Raw genomic sequence first — 18799 nt, forward strand, 5'->3', positions numbered from 1 at the left:
CAACATGCCAGGGAGCGCGTTACGGAGCAGGGAAGAAGAACAGCACTATTGTTCTTCAGCACTTAATAGGGTTTGCTTCTATGGTCCGGCCTCATGCTTTAGAAATAGCCCTGGGATCCTGGTGTGATGGTCTCGTGGAGCTGCGACAGGGGGAAGCTTCACTGTGGTGGAGGCTTGGTCAGTGCTTGCCTGGGGTTTCTGAGCGGGGGTGATAGATGATGGGAGTGAAAGAGACAAGGAGAGAGGGATGGGATGGGAGCAGCAGGGTTATGTCCTACCCTGTGGCTCAGTCTGAGTAATTTCATATGGTCCCACGGACAGACAGACAGAGACGTCTTAATGACTGACACATGATGCTCCTGTTTGTTTACACTATTATAATAGTTGTTAATAACACAATGGGCTCTGTTTCTAACATGTTATCCTCCAAGTTCCTTATCAGTGAATCTGCAATTTTTTGGGGGGGGATTTATTCTTTTATATGTGAAACCATAGGAGGTCAGAGGTCAGAATTATCCATCATAATTTACTCATGCCTCAGGAGACTCCTTTAGATTATTTGTATAAAACTGACATATTCAGTTTATAATGATATAAAGAGAACAGCAACTATTTCACATATTTTGGAAGCTGGGACCAGCCAAAGTAAAGATTATTTGATTGAAACATCAATCGATTTAACTGGTTATTCTCTGTCTAGACAAGACAACACTGTTGCCTTTGCTCCTCCTGCATGGTTGTAATGACTTATTGACCACAGAATTAAGACGTTTGATGAAGGGTTTCTGATTGGACGGTTTAAAGGGAGAGGGAACATTTTAAACTCTGGCAGCTCACAGGTGATTGGCTGAAGACGAGCATATCAGGTTGTGATTTGAGAGAATGAGCTGGTGGAGCCCAGAGTTCGCAGGAACTGTGCATGTCACTTAGGAGGTATGTCCTAGACAACCGTCTTCCTTACTGAACTTTTGCTTAATTTTGTATTTCTATGAAAACAGCAGGTAACAACAGAAGTAGGTGCAACAATGACATATTTAGTGTGTTTCTGATGCTTTATTTACTTCTCAGAAATGTGTCCTCTCATGGCATCTGACAGACTTTTATGCACATTTGAAATATCACATGATTCATTTAGCTTTAGATCTGCTAGTTCATGCTGCTGCTCAGTTTAGTTCAACAGGCCATTGTGTTTGTTGGAAGGCCTCTGGATATCCAAAATATGCAGCTAGTTTTCCAGGGCCATTACAGCTAAGGGTCAGGGAGTCAGCCTTGCGCTTGCCGCAGCTCTGATTTTTATCTGGCAAACCAGTGGCCTGCTGGGACATCTCCCATTACAGAATTCGATCAGTTGATGCACCGTGTGTCCATCGCTTGTGACGGGTAACTCCTACCTGGCACTCAGACCTCATGCCTCCCTGCTCCATGTCAAAATTCAGCAGCCTTATTTCCTCATAATAAAGAAAAGAAGGAAGGAAGTTCAATGGAAAATGCAGACAACCGTCTGACACTAGTCATGTGCCAGATATGAGCAGATGTCAAACATTATTATTTAAAGACTCAAATGTCCTCACTCTCTGTAGCATACATTGAACAATAACATGAACATATGCTGAGATCTCTACAGAGGGTAGTCTCTGCAGGCACTGTCTGCAGAGACTGTTCAGAAATGCCTGTGAGCTGCTGTGCTGTCTGCAGAACCATGGAAGCAGCACTTTGACTGTACAGTATGTTGTTAAGCGTTTCGCTGCCAGTTTAGATCTGATACTTTTGTTGACTGTTTCTAATACACCGTAGTTAAGGTAGATTTTGGAATTTGCTCAAACAATGGGAGACACGTGCTGGGAGATTTAAAACCATTGAGGAACTAGAATTGCAGGAACTAGAACGCAGACCTACTCCAAGGGCCAAGAGTCCCACATATGATTCTTGTGGCTGGTCTGCCATGCCCTCTAACAAAGCCAGGAAAAGGGAAGTGGAGGCAGTTGACTAATACCAACAAAGTGGGCCAGCTGGCCAATCAGAGCAGACTGGGCTTTATCAGGAGGTGAATCTTAAAGAGACAGGAGGTAAACAAAGTTTCAGGCAGAGACTGAAAAGAGGAGCTGCAGCAATGGACAGTCTGAGGAAAGTGATGTTTTTCTCTAAACATAAGAAAACCTTTTCAAGTTATAACAGACATTAAAATTGTGAACCTTAACATGAGCAGATTAATACAATTAAACAGATGAAGAGCAGGTTTTGACAATTATCCACTCACATTGTTCTTAACTCTGTGCCCATTTCCATTTGATCTCTATCTTAATGACTCCCCCCTTGGCTATTCTGTCTCAAAACCTCATTATTTTTCTTTATCCTTTGTTTTTCCTCTATTGCTCATGCTCCCCCACTCACATATTTCATTACTCACCCTTTTCTTTCTGTCCTCTCCTACTCCCCAACCACCCTTACCCCTTACCCTTCTCTTTCTGTCTATGCCCCAGGTCAAGTCTCCGACTCTGGCCGGGCTGAGTGATGACTCTGGCCGCACGCTGACCTCCTCGGACTTCAACTTGCGGTGTTTGACTCCCGACCAGAGGGTGGAGGGTCTGCTGGCCTACAGCAGCCACGAGGAGCTGGACCGCTTCAACCAGGAGTCGCGGCAGGGGAACAGACACCCTGAACTGTTTGCACTGTACCCGCCAGCTGATGAGGTGAGACACAGAGAGCGGGTTCTCACATGCTCAGATTTACAAGTGATTACAGGAAAGCATGTGGGTAAGGGTTTTAGAGAAGCCATCATGAAGAATAATGTGAGCTTCAGTATAAAACTGGTTAATAAATATCAAGTAAGGACTGAGTTTATATACAACCTATCCTGTCTTATCTACCACTCAAAGCTGGGTACAGTACAAGTAGCATTCATCCATTCACACATTCGCTCAGCACTTCTATACTCAGCACTTTTTCCATACGTTGTTGGCGAAGCTGTCAGGGGCAATTAGGGATTCAGTGTCTCAAACCACTGACATACTGGTTAGTGGACGACCAACTCTATCTCCTGATCCACAGCTGTAGTGTATCAATCAGTTTACATGATAAATGTTTTTTTCTTATTATATGATACCTGGAACTATTTGTTATGATTATTAATTCATTTCATTTTTTAAAGTAATATTTCAAAAATATAATCTGAAACCTTGCCACGGTTTATTGTTGTATTTGCAAAATGTCTTGCGCATAATAGTTCACATTATGTCATCATTTGATTCTATGAAATCAGCATTACAACATGGCACTTTTATTACCTGTGAATGGATGTACAGCCTATAAGTATATCTTTCCATTCTGTAGCTTCAGTTCCTCCCAATCTTTTAAACCTGTGTTTACTTTCAGATCTAGTGTCATCCCAATTTGACATCTCCTCTTTTTTTTTTTACATAGTTTAAAAGCCTTTTATGTAACTGTGTTCCAGGAAGATGCAGTGGAGATCCGGCCCATTCCAGACTGCCCCAAGGAACACACTGGAGACCGCATCCTGGTTCGATGCCATGCCATCAAGTAAGTCATACATATTCCTTATCTTGTAGAAGGGAGAGTAGGTCTTTTTAACAACTGCCCACTGTTTTCTCCCAGAAAGCATCAGTTTGTTGTGTTGAATGGAAATGAATCCAACCCCCCACTTGTTTTATGAAAATGAACTTAGCATTTAACATAGAGTAACTTGTTGTAGGTCACAGCTGCTCATAAATTAAAATGTGTGACGGACAGAGCTGTGTAGGAGTGTGGAGGAGTGCTGTGCAGTGATTGTTGTTCTCGCTGTTCCTCCCTCTCTCTGAGGGATTTAGCCTCTGTCTCGTTTTCTCTCTTTAATTCACACACACACACACACACACATACACACACACACACACACACACACACACACACACACACACACACACACACACACAGACACAGACACAGACACACACACGCACACAAGCTCTCTGCCTTTCACTCTTGATCTCGCGTCCTTCTAGAAACCCAAATGTTTGAGTTGAACACGTTTCTCAGCTTGCAGTGGTTTGGCAGCTTCACCCCCAAATCCTTTTACCCTCAGCTCCAACATGTCATCACTTTCTTCACTTTATCTCTTCTGCTGCCCATCATAACAATAATCTACAGGAATAGAATAGAATATAAAAGAAATAGAATAGAATCTGAGGACAGCAGCACTTAGGAATGTAAGTGTTGATGTCCATTATGTTTGGAATTTGCCTCTCTTGCTATCATTGAATCACTAATTTCCTTTTTCGTCTCTGCTTCTCAGGTTCGAGATCGACATTGAGCCTGTATTTGCCACAATGGCCCTGTATGACCTGAAAGAGAAGAGAAAGGTGAGAAAACATTTAGATTAATTTTAGTTGTTGGGACTTAATGTCCTGGAAACGTGTGCGACGTGTAACAGGTAATTACGATTGCCCTTCTGTAAAGACCAGCTTGGTGAAGCCCATTATGTGTGTTTGTTGTGGAGATTGTCTGCTGGTTACTCAGTTGATGTCGGGTCTGCTTGTGATCGCATGTCTTGTTCATTTGATGTTTGCGTGACAGGTCCTCATAACTTCTGATTAGTGATGGTGTTTATTGTTAACGTGTCAAGTGAGCACAGGTCAGAGGGGGAGTGAGGAGGGAGGACGGAAACGGATTCATGCGTCTGCCCTGATCCTGAACCAGCGGCAGCAATTATTTTGAGTGTAGGAGGAAACCCCCCCCAGTTGCTGGCTTCTTAAGGAAGGTTCACATATAACCACAAATTGTTCCTGATGGTAATGTCGTCAGTGCCTTGCATGTTATGTTACTACCGGCTGTGTCTGAGTGTGTGTGTACGAATGGTTGCGATCAAGTTGCATAGCAATTTCGGCGCTATATAAATCATTGGTGTAATATAACACTAATACTCTTATAATACATGTATCAATGCAAAAAATAAATGCTATTTATTTATCAAAAAGCATCAGACATTTTAATAGAGACAATAAAATACAATACAGTTTTTTTCTAGTCCTATATATTTGTTTTCTTTTTCTTTTTAATTATTTAATAAATTAAGTTTATTGTTAAACTGAATATATCAAGACTGTCTTTATCATAGGGGTTTGATAATAAATCTTTGATTAAGAATCTATATTATATATATATATTGGCTGTGCCAGAAGCTCATATGGGTCAGAGCCTATTTGTGGTAATGTAGTAAAAGGAAGCATCTGAAAATCAATCGTTACAGGTAAATCCACACTAGCACTAACTGAAGGCGTCCTAATAAGAACTCAAGTGATGTTCACAAGAAATTACAGTCTTAAGCATTGTAGAGTTTAGTAAAAAGACATTACATGTCTAAAATATGTCAACATTGAATTCACTGCATGTCTCAGTTATTGTAAGTTTTCTCCAGCCTTGTTTCCTTGTAGCTGCTGTGTAATGTGCCTCCTGTTAATGGGGGGGGTTCCACAGTTTCACCAGTTTGGCGTCCTGTGTGTTAGTGAGAGATCAGTGTAATCTACAATCTCTCATATCTCATCATCCCTCACCCCCGGGGGTGGTCGTGTTTTGGATCTACAGCTACTAATGCAACGCCACATTTTCCCACTCAACCATTCTGAGCCGTGGCTGTTTGCATGTTGTCTGTGGATTTACACAGCTGGATAGTTTTTTGGGGTGAAGGGGCCGGAAGGATTTAGTTTGTACTTAAGTGCTCATGGATCTCCCAGATGAGACGAGGGTTGTAGCCAGCGGCTTTGCCCTCTTCTGCAGCGCTATACCCGGCTGCTAAAGTGTCACACTGTAACAGTGTATTTTGCTAAAGGTGACTAATTTTAATAAGTGCTGCTGACCTGAAGTGCGTCCTTCTTGAGGCTAATACAACTTCCTGCTTGTTGAGCTATGAAACGCGTCTTTGTGTGAGTGAAGGAGAAACTGTCAAGCTTGGTTTAGCGGTGAGATTTCATTTTCGTGGAAGCGTAAAGCATGTTCTACTGACTCGTTTACCCTTCACCCTTTTGCTTGCTTTTACGACCGAGTATCAGGGGAAAAACATACTGATTCTCACTTGAGAATAAAGTTGTAATTTTAGGATACTTGCCATTTTTGAGTAAACATCAGTCTATAGCCTGTGTTAAAATGAGGAATGTGGAGCATCTTGTTTAGTTACTCAGCTATAAACTGATTCTATACCTAAAAAGGAACAACTCTGATCCGGAGGAAATGGCCTCCTTTAGGGTGGAGGAAATGTTTGGTAGTGATCATCTGTTACATCTGCGTGATATTCAAAGAGGTTTCTTAGTTTCTCTAGAAACAATGAGACTTTCTTCTCAATTACGATCTTACTCTCATAAAAGTAAAACTTTATTGTCATGAAATTAAGACTCTATTCTTGTAATAATACGACTTTCTTCTCAATTACAACTTGCCTCTCTGAAAATTATGACTTTATTCACATAATATATGACTTTGTTCTCATGAACATTTTTCTAGAATGTTTTTTACTTTAGTAGGACACTACGACCTCATTGTATTTGAGTGTTATTTCATATCTTTGTCTTTCTCTGAACAGATTTTCTGTTCCCTGCGTCACCGGCTGTGTATTGTTTCTTGTTACTTGTGTTTGGCTTATTGCTTGAATCTGTTTTTGTTGTTTCACATCTGTCAAATCTGCAGCCGATGTTGCAATAACTCCATATAATACCGGAGTTATTAATCATGTCTCTCTGGTCCATCAGCCAAGGTGCAGACACAGGATTTGAGCCAACTAGGGGCCTACTTATGATATCAGATTCATGCATGTTTACAGACAAGGTTTTAGTGGAGACATAACAGGGAAAGGCTGTTTGTCCTGAAGACGTGATGAGAACAAATAAACTACAGCATTCTCACATGTGTAGTGGATTCTCTGCAAGTGCCTCAGCCTGTCTGCTGTTAAGTTGAGAAATTATCTCTTCCTCATTGAAAACATTTGTCAACCCAGAGATGATTTCAGATTTTTGGATGTTTAATTCAGAATCTATCCAACAGAGAGTAGTTTATGTCTATAGCTAAAATCCTTGTATTTTGAATAAGTTGGTTTTATGGATCAGAAAACACCTGAAAGTTCCTGTTGAAGGATTTTATTTGTCCTAATGTTCACAAGGCTCTTCCTCAGAGTACGTTCAGTCAGTTACTATAATACAATAAGAATAAGATCTTTCTTCTTCGACCTGATTTCAAGTGCTCCTCACTAGAAAATATCGAAGCTTAGCTGCATGGGTAGGTTACATATAAACTTCTGCACTTCCTCCATTGGCTCAGTCTCCAACCTCCAAGAAATCTGGCCTGTGGAGAGAGACTTTGACCAATCCCAGGGCAGTGTGGAGAGAGGTCACTCCAATTAGTTTGTTTAGCTTTGAACGCACGTCCCTTGTGTCAAAAACTCTGGTGGGAGGGGCTCCGGACAGAGAGCTCCAACTATGTTATGTCAAAAGAGAATTATTCATCCCCTCACATCTCACAGAATCAAATGCTTTGACTCTTATTAGTACATTTTATTATAATAACATTTGAACGTTCACTTAGGAAATCATTTTAATGGTATAATGAGAAATGTGAGGCATCATGTGCTATTGACGTCAGCTGGACTCGGTTAGTGAGACGTGTCCTCTGTCGGTCCAAGGAGTTATTTGTCAGTAAGCGGTGGACTCCTCTGCTGCAGCCGTTTGAAAACTCTCACTCGTGTTGGAGTGAACGGGGTCATTTCCGTCAAGAGGTCGATGCAGGAATTCCTCTGTCAACAAACCAACTGTGATCAAACTCTTCAGACTAATAAGAATCGGATCACAGATACTGAGGATTCCAGTTAACATATCAGGCTGGTTTGAATAACCAGATGTCTGCTTTGGTGTGGTCAGTGTGATGGGAGTTCCTATGGGATAAGCAGAGTGAAAGCGAGCGGTTAATGGCTTTACAGTGAACGGTGTCCCATGACACACACACCAGGCCGAGCCAGACCAGGACATATGGCTGTGTTCGTGGCCTGAGGTCATCGGGGAGCTGAGTGGAGAAACGGCAGAGTGGACTGAACAGATGATATTCCAGGATCAGTGTTTGGTTTACATTAAAGCAGCTTCCTGGAGCCTTTTCCAAACCCATTCCCTCACTTTTTCCAGCATTTTTTTGAGCATCAACTAAAGTTAAAACTCTTCATCTCTGTCTTCCTCCAGATATCAGAGAACTTCTACTGTGACCTGAACTCAGAACATTTGAAGAACTTCTTGAAACTTCACACGCCACATGTGGATCACTCCACCCTGGCCAGATCTGCCATCTTCTCCATCACCTACCCCGCCCCAGATATCTACCTGGTCATCAAGGTAACAATGAAAGCATTCCTTTTAACAAGTGCTATTTATTTCCCACTCATTATTTCCTGTTGGTTCCTGTGTCTGTCCTGAGTTTGAATCAGTTATTTGTCCTTGCTTAAACTTACTTCATTGCTGTCCATCTTTTTCTTTATGTATGATTTGATTAAATATAAAATCATGAAGATAACAGGTGGAACAGTTTAACTATAATGTTATTTATCTGAGACTTACACATTTTTCTATTTAGTTTTTCTAAAATATGCAATACTCAGCATTTGTACTCTGTCTTTCTTTGTTCTGTTTGTTTTGGATCTCAGTGGGACCTTACTGTTTAACAAGTATTAATAAAAATAAAACAAATACATATCACCTTTTATAGCAGAAGTAACAGGTTTCCATGTTTTCCTCCTGCCTTTAAATAACCAACCCCTTACAGGTTTTGTGAACCCTGCAATTCTGTGCAGTGCTTTCTGTGCATCGCTTGCTTCTCACACGGTTCCTCTGCCAACACTCTATAGATTCTTTTTTGGGGGGTTTCATTATGCTGAACTGTTCTGATGACTCATGTCCTTCCTGTGTGTGTTTTTAGATCGAGAAGGTTCTGCAGCAGGGCGAGATCAGCCAGTGTGCTGACCCGTACACGACTTTGAAGGAGTGTGACTCTGCAAAGGTAACGTGACAGAGCAATTACAAATAAATGTAAATCACAAAAAAAAGATATTTAGCAATGTCTCTGATCCTCCTCAAAACTTTTCATATGAGGGGTGGCAGTAACAAACAATAGCAATATAATAAAATTGGAGGTGATGATAATGCACCTGAACTGGGAAATAAGAAATTGAGTTATTTGATTGACTTAAAGCTGATTTGATGTCTATCATTTTCCACAATTTTAATTTTTTGGGATCTTTTCTTATATTTTTTCAGAACAAGGACAAGCTTGAGAAGCTGCGAGGCCACTCGGAGTCTTTCTGCCAGAAGCTGGGTCGCTACCGGATGCCTTTTGCTTGGGCGACCGTGAATGTCATGGACTATATCTCCACTAACGCCTTAGACCGCGACGTCACAGACTCCGATAGCCTGAGAGGTTTGTGTTCCTGTGTCCTTGTGTGTGTTTGACCTTGCGAGTGCCTTTCGCATTACGGGAACACCTTGTGATGACTTTGCATTTATGTGCATTTCCTCAGATTGTGTGTAGCTGAATTTCATTTCACCCTGTAACCTTTTGTGTCTCCCCCCCCCCCCCCCCCCCCCCCAGTCAAGTCGAGCAGCTTCGACCGGAAAGGGCAGCTTCCCAGGAGGAACTCTGAGCGCTACAGCACCATCGAGGATCAATCCTGCAACGTTTCTGCCTTCAAACCTGTGACCATCACTATCAGCACCATCTTCAAACAGGTCAGACCCCCACCCAGATACCATGACGCTGACAGATCAGAGAAAAATGTGTTATTTCCTTGAGATATATTAAACAACACAAGTAACTATGGCTACAGTCTGGCCTTGTCTCATTCTTTTATCAAACATGCTATGTTATACATTCCAAAGGGTTCTTGTCATGTTTCTACCATGACGCAAATACTTTGGATAAAATCATTGACATAAAACACATGTGTTACCTATATTTGAAGCCAAGTCTGCAGCTATTTCATGTGTTTTTCCACTTTAACATCATATTCTATCAATTTTCTGCAAAAACATTCCTCATTAGTTAATTGTCTCAATGTGTTTGTGTGTTTGTTTTTGTGTTTGTGTGTGTGGGTGTCAGGAGGGGGATCGCTTGGGTGATGAGGACTTGCTCAAGTTCCTGTCTGATATCAAGAAGAACTCCACTTCACAGAGAAGAATCAAGACGATTCCAGGTCAACTCTCAACACATCTCAACACTCAACAAACCTAAATTTTGATTCAATTTTATTTTATCTTATTTTATTTTATTTTATAGATCTGAGTTGCCACCCTTTTGTCACCAGTATGTTAGATAGGAATCCGCTGCGACTTTGTTTTAGCTTGACACAAAACTGGTCTTTATTTAATCCTCTGTAGAGTTTACTAATATAAGGAAGGACATGTTGTGTGTTACTGTGTGTGTACTACTTCTTGGCTTGATGCTGTAACTTCCTGGAGACCTGTTGTCACTATGATGTTGCCAGACAACCTGCAGAGACTCCAGGAAGTCAATGAAAAAAAAACAGCCTGACACATAATTTGTTTTCACACACACCTATCAGCCATGGCATTAAAACCACTTGCTGCTGATCATGTGTGCATGCATGTGTGCATGCATGTGACTTATATGTGTATCTGTCTTATCCCGTGTCTTCTAGGTTCCATTAAACTGGACATGTCTCCAGTGCACGACACGCCTCTTGCATGTTTGTCCCCCGAGCTCATCCCTCTCATACCAGTGTCTGAGAAAAACATTCGTCCAGTCAAGGAGGTGCTGGAGTTCCCATCCAGCGAGGTTTTTGTCCCGCACAACATTTACAGGTAGGATGGCGGACAAAACATATCACTGAGTTAACACACACCTTCTAAAACAAACAAACAGAAGCAGTCGGAAACTGGGTCCAACTGTGGGTTAAAGTCGCCGCCAGATCATTTAGATATTTAGATCCGTTTCGATTAATTTCCTCATATTGAACTGACACAGACTGATCTCCATCTGCAAGCAACATTCATCGAACCACTTCCTCTTTAGCAATTTGTCCTCTTAAGTAAAGAGCACAAAATCTGTTTGTTGCTGCAAAGGTTTATATCCAGCTCAATTACAGAGCTTTTATTTTGAAAAGTAGTTTGGAACAGCCACTGTAGTCGTTTTTTTCTAAATCTTTACGACCCTATGAAACTGTCAGACTGTCAGGAGGGAAAGGAAACCAGCGTACAACTCGCACCTCCGCAGGATGAAACACAAACAAGGATTTGAAAAACACACGTTTCGTAGCTTGAGGTGCAAACAGGTTTGTTAGCTCTTCCAGAGGCTTTACTTCCCTGAAAGGCCAGAGGCAACAAGAACAGTCACGCTGCACTCGTCACTCAGAAGCCGACATAGCTTTGAGGCTTTGCTCCTTTTCAGTTTGGTCCCTATTTTTAGGTGTTTCCACCCATGCAACCTGTAAAGTTGCCTCATGGTTCAGCCGTAATGAGCCGTCCTGTGTGACCAGCGGTTTAACTCGACTCAAAGTTCAATCCTAAAATGGTTTTGCTCGCAACAAAAACAGTAGTAACTTCATGTGTGAACAAGTCCCCTGCACGGTAATTACATGCTGCTGTTCTCTGAGCATTTGTTCAGCGGAGGTTGTGGTAATCCCCCTGTACTCAAGGTTTCAGGGCAGATTATAGTGTTGTATAAAAACCACAAAGAGATGCAGTAAATGGTTGTTTTGATTTTTCTGGGACATCGCTGTCACCTCACCACTACATGCCTCCGAGGTTTTCTGAAGAGACAGTGCCACCTAGTGATGTGCATTGCAACTGCAGGATTAGTCAACAGATATTGAAAAAAATGTCTTTAAATTTCGTGGAAGGGATAATAAACATTACATTTTGGTGAATATTTGGTTAAGGGGGCAGATTTAGGATTTCTTTTTATTCAAAATAAATAAATAAATGTCTAAATAAAAGTCTCATTCTCTCCCTGTGTCTCTGTAGGAACCTGCTCTTTGTCTACCCGCAGAGGCTCAACTTTGTGAACAGACTGACATCAGCCAGAAACATCACTGTCAAAATCCAGTTCATGAGCGAAGAGGACCCGGCCTCTTCTCTGCCTGTGAGTGCTGCTTGTTTGGGATCAGTCGTCAGCATTATTCCGACCTAGTTTCTTTCCATGTGCTCACGAAACTGCTTGAACAAATAATTTAACACAGACAAATACTTGCACCAAAGTGAGGGAGCTTTCATTTAATGAGAAATATTATTTTGGTTAACAGAAAATGATTTGATATCAAAAAATCTCAGAGATTGGTACACTAATCAGACAGTTATCGATATATATTTTTATAATTGAACCTTTATTTAAATTAGAGATGAAAATGAAGACTTATTTTATCTGTTATTTCCTTTATTCTCAGGTGATTTTTGGCAAATCAACTGGCCCTGAATTCTTGGAGGAAGTCTACACACCTGTTACCTACCATAACAAGCAAGTCAACCTCATTGAGTTACACTTTCCTGCCTCTTTGCGTCATATAAGCAGCCTGGGTAACTCTCCCCTGTCATTTCATCTCCCCCCCTCTGCCCTTCTCCTCCTCCTCATCCCTCACTCTTCTCCGCTGTCCCTGTCCCATTTCTTTCTCAGGTCCCCCGACTTCTATGAGGAAGTGAAGCTGGTTCTTCCAGCACGTCTGACGCAGAGACATCACCTGCTGTTCACCTTCTACCACATCAGCTGCCAGCAGAAACAGAACCAGAGCGGCAGCTGTGAGACACTCATTGGATACTCTGTAAGTTTCTAAATATACTCACAGAAAAAATGCCATAGTATTGTACAGTATGTCGAAACCTGTGTATTGTGTTTCACAGCAGCCTCTTTATCTGAAATCAGTGTCAGTGCATGAGTGAAGTTCATTTTATTTTTCTAAATGTCAGTATTATCTGATGTTAAAATGTTAATAGTTGACACACTGACTTTGCTGTTTGTCTCTGATCCAGTGGCTGCCCATACTGAATAATGACCGGCTGCAGAACGGTCAGTTCTGTCTGCCCATCGTCTTGGAACGACTACCTGTCAACTACTCTCTGCACACGCCTGAGGTAAGTGCATCTCAAGGATCAACGGCAATTTGTAGTTCCTAGAGAAGTGTCTACACAAACCTCGAGCTGAACCGAATAAATACAATGTAAAAGACTTCAAATAACATTAAAGTGTTAAAACTAATAAAATACAAGAAACTGCAGGGTCTCAATAAATTAAAATCACAATAAATGATTTACAAAGCCTGTGGCAGCTGAGACAAATGAATGTCTGTATCCGTTTGTCCTGCATATAGACAAACTGAAACTGTGGTCAGACAGAAACAGCTTACACATGCAGGACAATGGAGGGGTGAGGGTCAGCCCGAGTTCCACAGCTCTGTTCAGAGTCTGGTCCCAGTACAGATGTGTTAGATCGATCAACCAATCAACAAATCAACCAATGAATCATTTAATCAATTCATCATTTAATAATTTAACAAATCGATTAATCAATTAATCAATCATTAAAGGCTTCAGACATTTTAATGCTTGAACTGACACAAAGTTGTATTCCCTGCTTCTCTGTTGTGTAGAAACTTCCTCCTCAGGCTCCTCCAGTCAAGTGGATGGAAAGTCACAAAGGGCTTTTCAACCTGGAGATCCAGGCCGTGTCGTCTGTACACACACAGGTGAGTTATGGTTGAGCACACAAACACAGTGCATATTTGCTGTCTTTCACACACTCCAGTAGACTCAACATTCAACCAACTCTGCTGTGCTGAGACATCCACCCTGAAGGATTACATGCACATTGTCTTTTTGCATTGGTCTCCCAGCCTGTTCCTCTCATCACCATGTAAGAAATCCTTGGTTTTCTGTCCCAGGACAACCATCTGGAGCGTTTCTTCACCCTCTGCCATGCCCTGGAGGGCGGAGCTACATTCCCTCTGCGGGTCAGGGAGGAGAAAATTCCAGAGAACAAGCTGGAGCATGAGCTGAAGCTCAGCATCATCTCCCTGTCCTCCTCCAGACTAGAGCCGCTGGTCCTCTTTCTCCACCTGGTGCTGGATAAACTCTTCACACTCATCATGCAGCCCATGGTCATCGCAGGCCAGACTGGTGAGGAGTCACTTTGGCTGCAGAGAATTAACAACACAGTAACATTTTGGAAGTTTCTGGTTTTTACACAAAATGTCAAAACTCCCCCGTCCCCTGCAGTGTGAGGATTTACTGTTTTCATCTGTTTTTGTATATTGAATATCTATTGGTTTAGAACCACCAGGATTAAGACATTTTACAGACTTAACTATTAACTGATATTTTCAATATGAAAATCAATAATGAAAAAAGAAGTTAGTTAATACTGTGACACAAAATTGGAGTCTGAGAATGTGAGTACTAGAAGATAAACAACTGACTCTAGTTAAAAGTCACATTTTCTATATTGACAAAATACAAATATGCAAAGCACTGTACTTCAAAATCCGAGGACAATTATTCGGTTAATGAATAATCTTTTAATTTGATAAAAAAATACTACTTAAATTCTTATTATTAATAACTGATCATAATTGTAATGTAATGTAATTGTAATGTAATCAACTACTTGAATGTTAGCTTGAATCGCGTGTCACAAAAACATGAGTTTAAATGAAATACAGTTTATAAAACCAAGGAAAGAAAAAATGATTTTCCCTGATGATGCTGTTGATGATATTCTGACTCTGATGAATGATTATTTTGTGAATATTTATATCTGTGTTCTACAGCCAATCTGGCCCAGATAGCCTTCGAATCAGTGGTGTCCATCGTCAACAGTCTTCATAACAGCCAGGAGCTGATCCGGGACCAGCAGGGCAGGAACAGCCTCTTGGCGACCTACCTTTACTGGGTGTTTTGTCTGCCTGATCCCCCTCGAGAAGTGCAGAATACAGGTAGGGGCATATTCTAAATATTTCTTCTGTCATATTTCCTGTGATTATGATTCTTTTAATTATTCCTTTTTTGTGTGTGTCCAGTTACAGGGAGTACGATGGCTCCTGCAGAGAGCCGTTACAGCACCATGGGTCGGGCCACAGCAGTCACAGTGGGCAACATGCTTCTCCAGTCCAGAATCCGCAGCAGCAGCAACCCCGACATCCCGGCTCCGCACATGTCTGCTGAAGATGCTGAGATCAAAAGCATCTTCTCCGCCAAGGTACAAAGAGTTTCATCAAACCAAGTCTCCCTGTAATTCATTCAGTTCAGTGTTAGAAACTTATTTTTGCTTCCAAAAGAAACTCTTAAATAATATTCATGTACTCTTAGAGGTTAATTGGCATTGATTTAAACCATTATGTAATACACCTTTTCTGTGTGTGCCTGTATTTTTCCTGAAAGCCCATTAATCACCATTCTACCATATGGTTTCATATATTTGATGAACTCCATACACACACACAGCTGTATGTTAATAGATCTCAGCAGGCGTCCTAATACACACATCGCAGTCATTTGCTATTCATTCCCACAGTACATTAGATATTGTAATAGGCCGCTAGACACCCGCACTAATGAAAGCATCCATCACGTTCACTGTGACGGAACCTGTGTGTGTGTGTGTGTTTGTGTGTGTGTGTGTGTCTCCAGGGTAGCAACAACCCAGGCTGCCGTATGTCCACCTACTCAGATGTAAACAACCACGTGAACACAGCAGGAGGCACCAGGCCCTCCAACAGGAAGGTGACCAACTCTAACGTTTGCTCTCAACACCACAGAGATTTGATTTAGAATCGTGTTATTCATTGTAGAAATGTGATTGATATCAATAACATTTATATGAAATGTGGAGACACCGCAAAGACAAAGAAACGTGTTGTTGAGCAAGTGTAGATGAAGTTCAATAATTATACCATTCATAATTCAGGTCGTGTGATTAATCTTTCTTCTTACCGAAAGGATCATCCATTAATTGAACAATGTTCATATTCAGAGTTTCAATGGTGAGCGCTAGTTTCCACTTGTGGCCACATGGGGGCAGTGTGACACTGAGGAGTTCTGTGACCTAGTATGTTTTCATAGAGATACACAGTTTAACATTTGTTGTCATATCTACTGTGACTGTAATATTTACTCCATCAGCTCTCTCCAGAGCCGGTCTCACTGTGGTCTGTGTATTTGTTTTCTCTTGCAGCAGTTTCATGAGGAGCTCGCCCTGCAGATGGTCGTCAGCACGGGCGTCTGCAGAGAGAACGCGTACAAATATGCCTGGTTCTTCTTCGAGCTGCTGGTCAGTGTGTGTGTGTGTGTGTGTGTGTCTCTGTGTTTTTCCCTTTAAAAAAGAGTGTTTGATTGACTCTCACAGTAGCTGTGGAACAGACTTGCTGACGATGTTAGTGATAAATGAATGAGTTGTAAAAATGACTCACACCAAACAATGCGTGACCTTGTGGCCACAAACCTTAAAAGATAAACGATAGTTTTATAGCGTGAAGAAGAAAAAGGACATTTTGAAAGTGCTGTGGTCAGTGCTTTATCAGGTCGCTTGACATTTTATCACACTTTAGGAGTTTTGGAAGTGAATCGTTACTCACATTCTCTCTCATCCCTTCAGATCGTCTCGTATATTCAAGTATCTAAGTTCAATAACTACAATAATGGACACTATTGTACATTTAATGAAAAAGCCTTTATTTACATGCCTTTCTCATATCACTTGATGCACATCATTTGTATTTTCCATATTTTAAATTGACGATTCGTATTACTGATTCCACTGTGTTGTGTTTGTGATTGATAAAACAGGTGAAAAGCATGGCCCAGCACGTGTCTCAGCTGGACAAGCAGAACGTCCCTCGAAGAAATCGCTTCTCCGACCGGTTTAAAGATGACATCACCACCATCGCCTCCGTGGTTACAGCTGAGATTGGCACCATCCTCGTCAAACAGCAGAAGGTGAGGAAAGAAGAAGATATGAAGCTCATCTCGACCGAGGCAATGTAACTTTAGCCTCCTTCTGTTCTCCGGTGTTGGGTCAGAGGCAGCCTCGGTGGTCGGTGTCCTCCAAACCGCAGGTCGCTGCAGTATCTGAAAACTCAGCTTGCACAGCTCAATGATCGACAAGATCCGCTCGGTACAGATAACTGTTTGTTGTTTGTTGTTTTAGGAGGTAGAGCAAGCGGAGAAAGTCAACATCAGCCTGGCCTTCTTCCTCTATGACCTCCTGTCCCTCATGGACCGAGGATTTATTTTCCAGCTGGTGAAAAACTACTGCAACCAGGTAAAATACCACTGACACCAACTAAAACTACCTTTTCACGCTTCTTCAATTTTTTATCCTCCATTTTATTAGAGCATGTGTACTTGTCCATTTTTGTTTTCAAAAATAACAGCTTCAGAGATATTTGAACATTAGCATGATTTCTGTCGTATATATGAATATGAATATGCATTAAGGGATGTGTTTTTTTTCTCGCTTTCTCTTCTAGATGTCGGCTAAAAGTGTTTCAATGCCGACATTGATCACCATGCGTCTGGAGTTCCTGCGAATCCTGTGCAGCCACGAGCACTACCTCAACCTGAGCCTCTTCTTCAGCAGCCCAACCTCTGCCCCCGCCTCACCATGTCCATCCATCTCCTCACAGGTCAGTCAAAACGTGCACTTTCATTTGACATATATATGTAGTAACATAGTTTTATCGCCACGTTACTACATCGGCGAGGGGAAAGAAGAGAAAACGATTCACAAATGTCTGGGCTTTCATGCCCTCCAGGAGAGGACGATTTCTCGGAAAGGAAATAAAATCCGCAATAAGGAGAATTCAAAAGTGGAGCTGAGGGAGTTATCAGACAGAGGAGATGAGATGGGATTCAGCCAGGAAAGCGTGACACAGTTTCTGATGGACTGTTAAGCAGTCTGTTTTCTGTTAACCTAAAATCTTACTCTAATTCTCTTCCTGCTGCTCTCTTGTCTCCGTTTCCCCTCCTCAGAGCTCCGGCTCGTGTAGCTTCCAGGAGCAGCAGAGGATCTTGGGGCTGTTTGAGCTTTCTCAGGATTTCAAGCAGCAGCATTACCTCGCGGGTCTGCTGCTGACGGAGCTCAGTGCCGCCTTAGACATGGAGTCAGAGGGGTACGGAAACACAAACACAGAGACGTTATACCCAAGATATTTACCTTATTAACTTTTTATTACCTTTTTATTAGTTTAACACTTACCGTGTGTTTGTGTTTACAGGGGAAAGGTCCAGAGAAAAGCCATCAATGCCATCTATAGTCTGCTGTGTTCTCATGATCTCGACCATCGTTGTATTAAACCTGAGGTCAGAGCCAAGGTGGCCGCTCTCTACCTCCCCCTGGTGGGGATTATCATAGACTCCACCAATTATCTGGACTTCACTGGTAAAACACACACACACACACAGACCATTGATCAATTAACTGTATGTCTGCTGTCATTTTTGCACATAAATTCTGAAGTATATTAAGTATATATACACAGAAATTGCATTTTACCATTTAATACAATGTGAGAGTAATTCATGTCAGATCTCTCTTATGTCATATTGGAGTTTTTAAACTTTGCTCATCCTTACTAGTAGGTGACATATGCCCATTTTCCCGCCTCATGGAGAAGCCTGCTGTGTTTTCATGATGGACATTAGTGGAATTGTTCCTTTGCTTCCACTGAATAACTCGATTAACTGTTAATGTTACCGTGTCACATTAACCTTGGTTAATCTACCAGTGTTTTGACTGTATTTCTTTGTTACCAGTTACACAGTGGCAGTTAAACATCTTCATC

The 18799-nt window shown here is 41.6% G+C and overlaps 1 protein-coding gene across 1 annotated transcript in view; it reads left to right on the forward strand.

Annotated features, from left to right (window-relative positions):
• dock8 (dedicator of cytokinesis 8) overlaps nt 1-18799 on the forward strand; it is a gene marked incomplete in the record, with an annotated part of 55472 nt that overhangs the window by 16751 nt on the left and 19922 nt on the right. The window contains 24 exon segments of the mRNA XM_053421236.1: nt 2481-2690; nt 3452-3537; nt 4289-4355; nt 8208-8357; nt 8938-9018; nt 9276-9435; nt 9607-9743; nt 10114-10207; nt 10673-10835; nt 11997-12114; nt 12416-12486; nt 12643-12787; nt 12996-13097; nt 13613-13708; nt 13904-14138; nt 14789-14953; nt 15038-15216; nt 15648-15740; nt 16192-16287; nt 16803-16952; nt 17164-17277; nt 17486-17641; nt 17988-18127; nt 18233-18396. Of these exon segments, the coding sequence (XP_053277211.1) occupies nt 2481-2690; nt 3452-3537; nt 4289-4355; nt 8208-8357; nt 8938-9018; nt 9276-9435; nt 9607-9743; nt 10114-10207; nt 10673-10835; nt 11997-12114; nt 12416-12486; nt 12643-12787; nt 12996-13097; nt 13613-13708; nt 13904-14138; nt 14789-14953; nt 15038-15216; nt 15648-15740; nt 16192-16287; nt 16803-16952; nt 17164-17277; nt 17486-17641; nt 17988-18127; nt 18233-18396 (3172 nt within the window).

This window comes from Pleuronectes platessa, chromosome 4 (genome assembly GCF_947347685.1).
Source record: "Pleuronectes platessa chromosome 4, fPlePla1.1, whole genome shotgun sequence".
NCBI classification, from domain to species: domain Eukaryota; kingdom Metazoa; phylum Chordata; class Actinopteri; order Pleuronectiformes; family Pleuronectidae; genus Pleuronectes; species Pleuronectes platessa.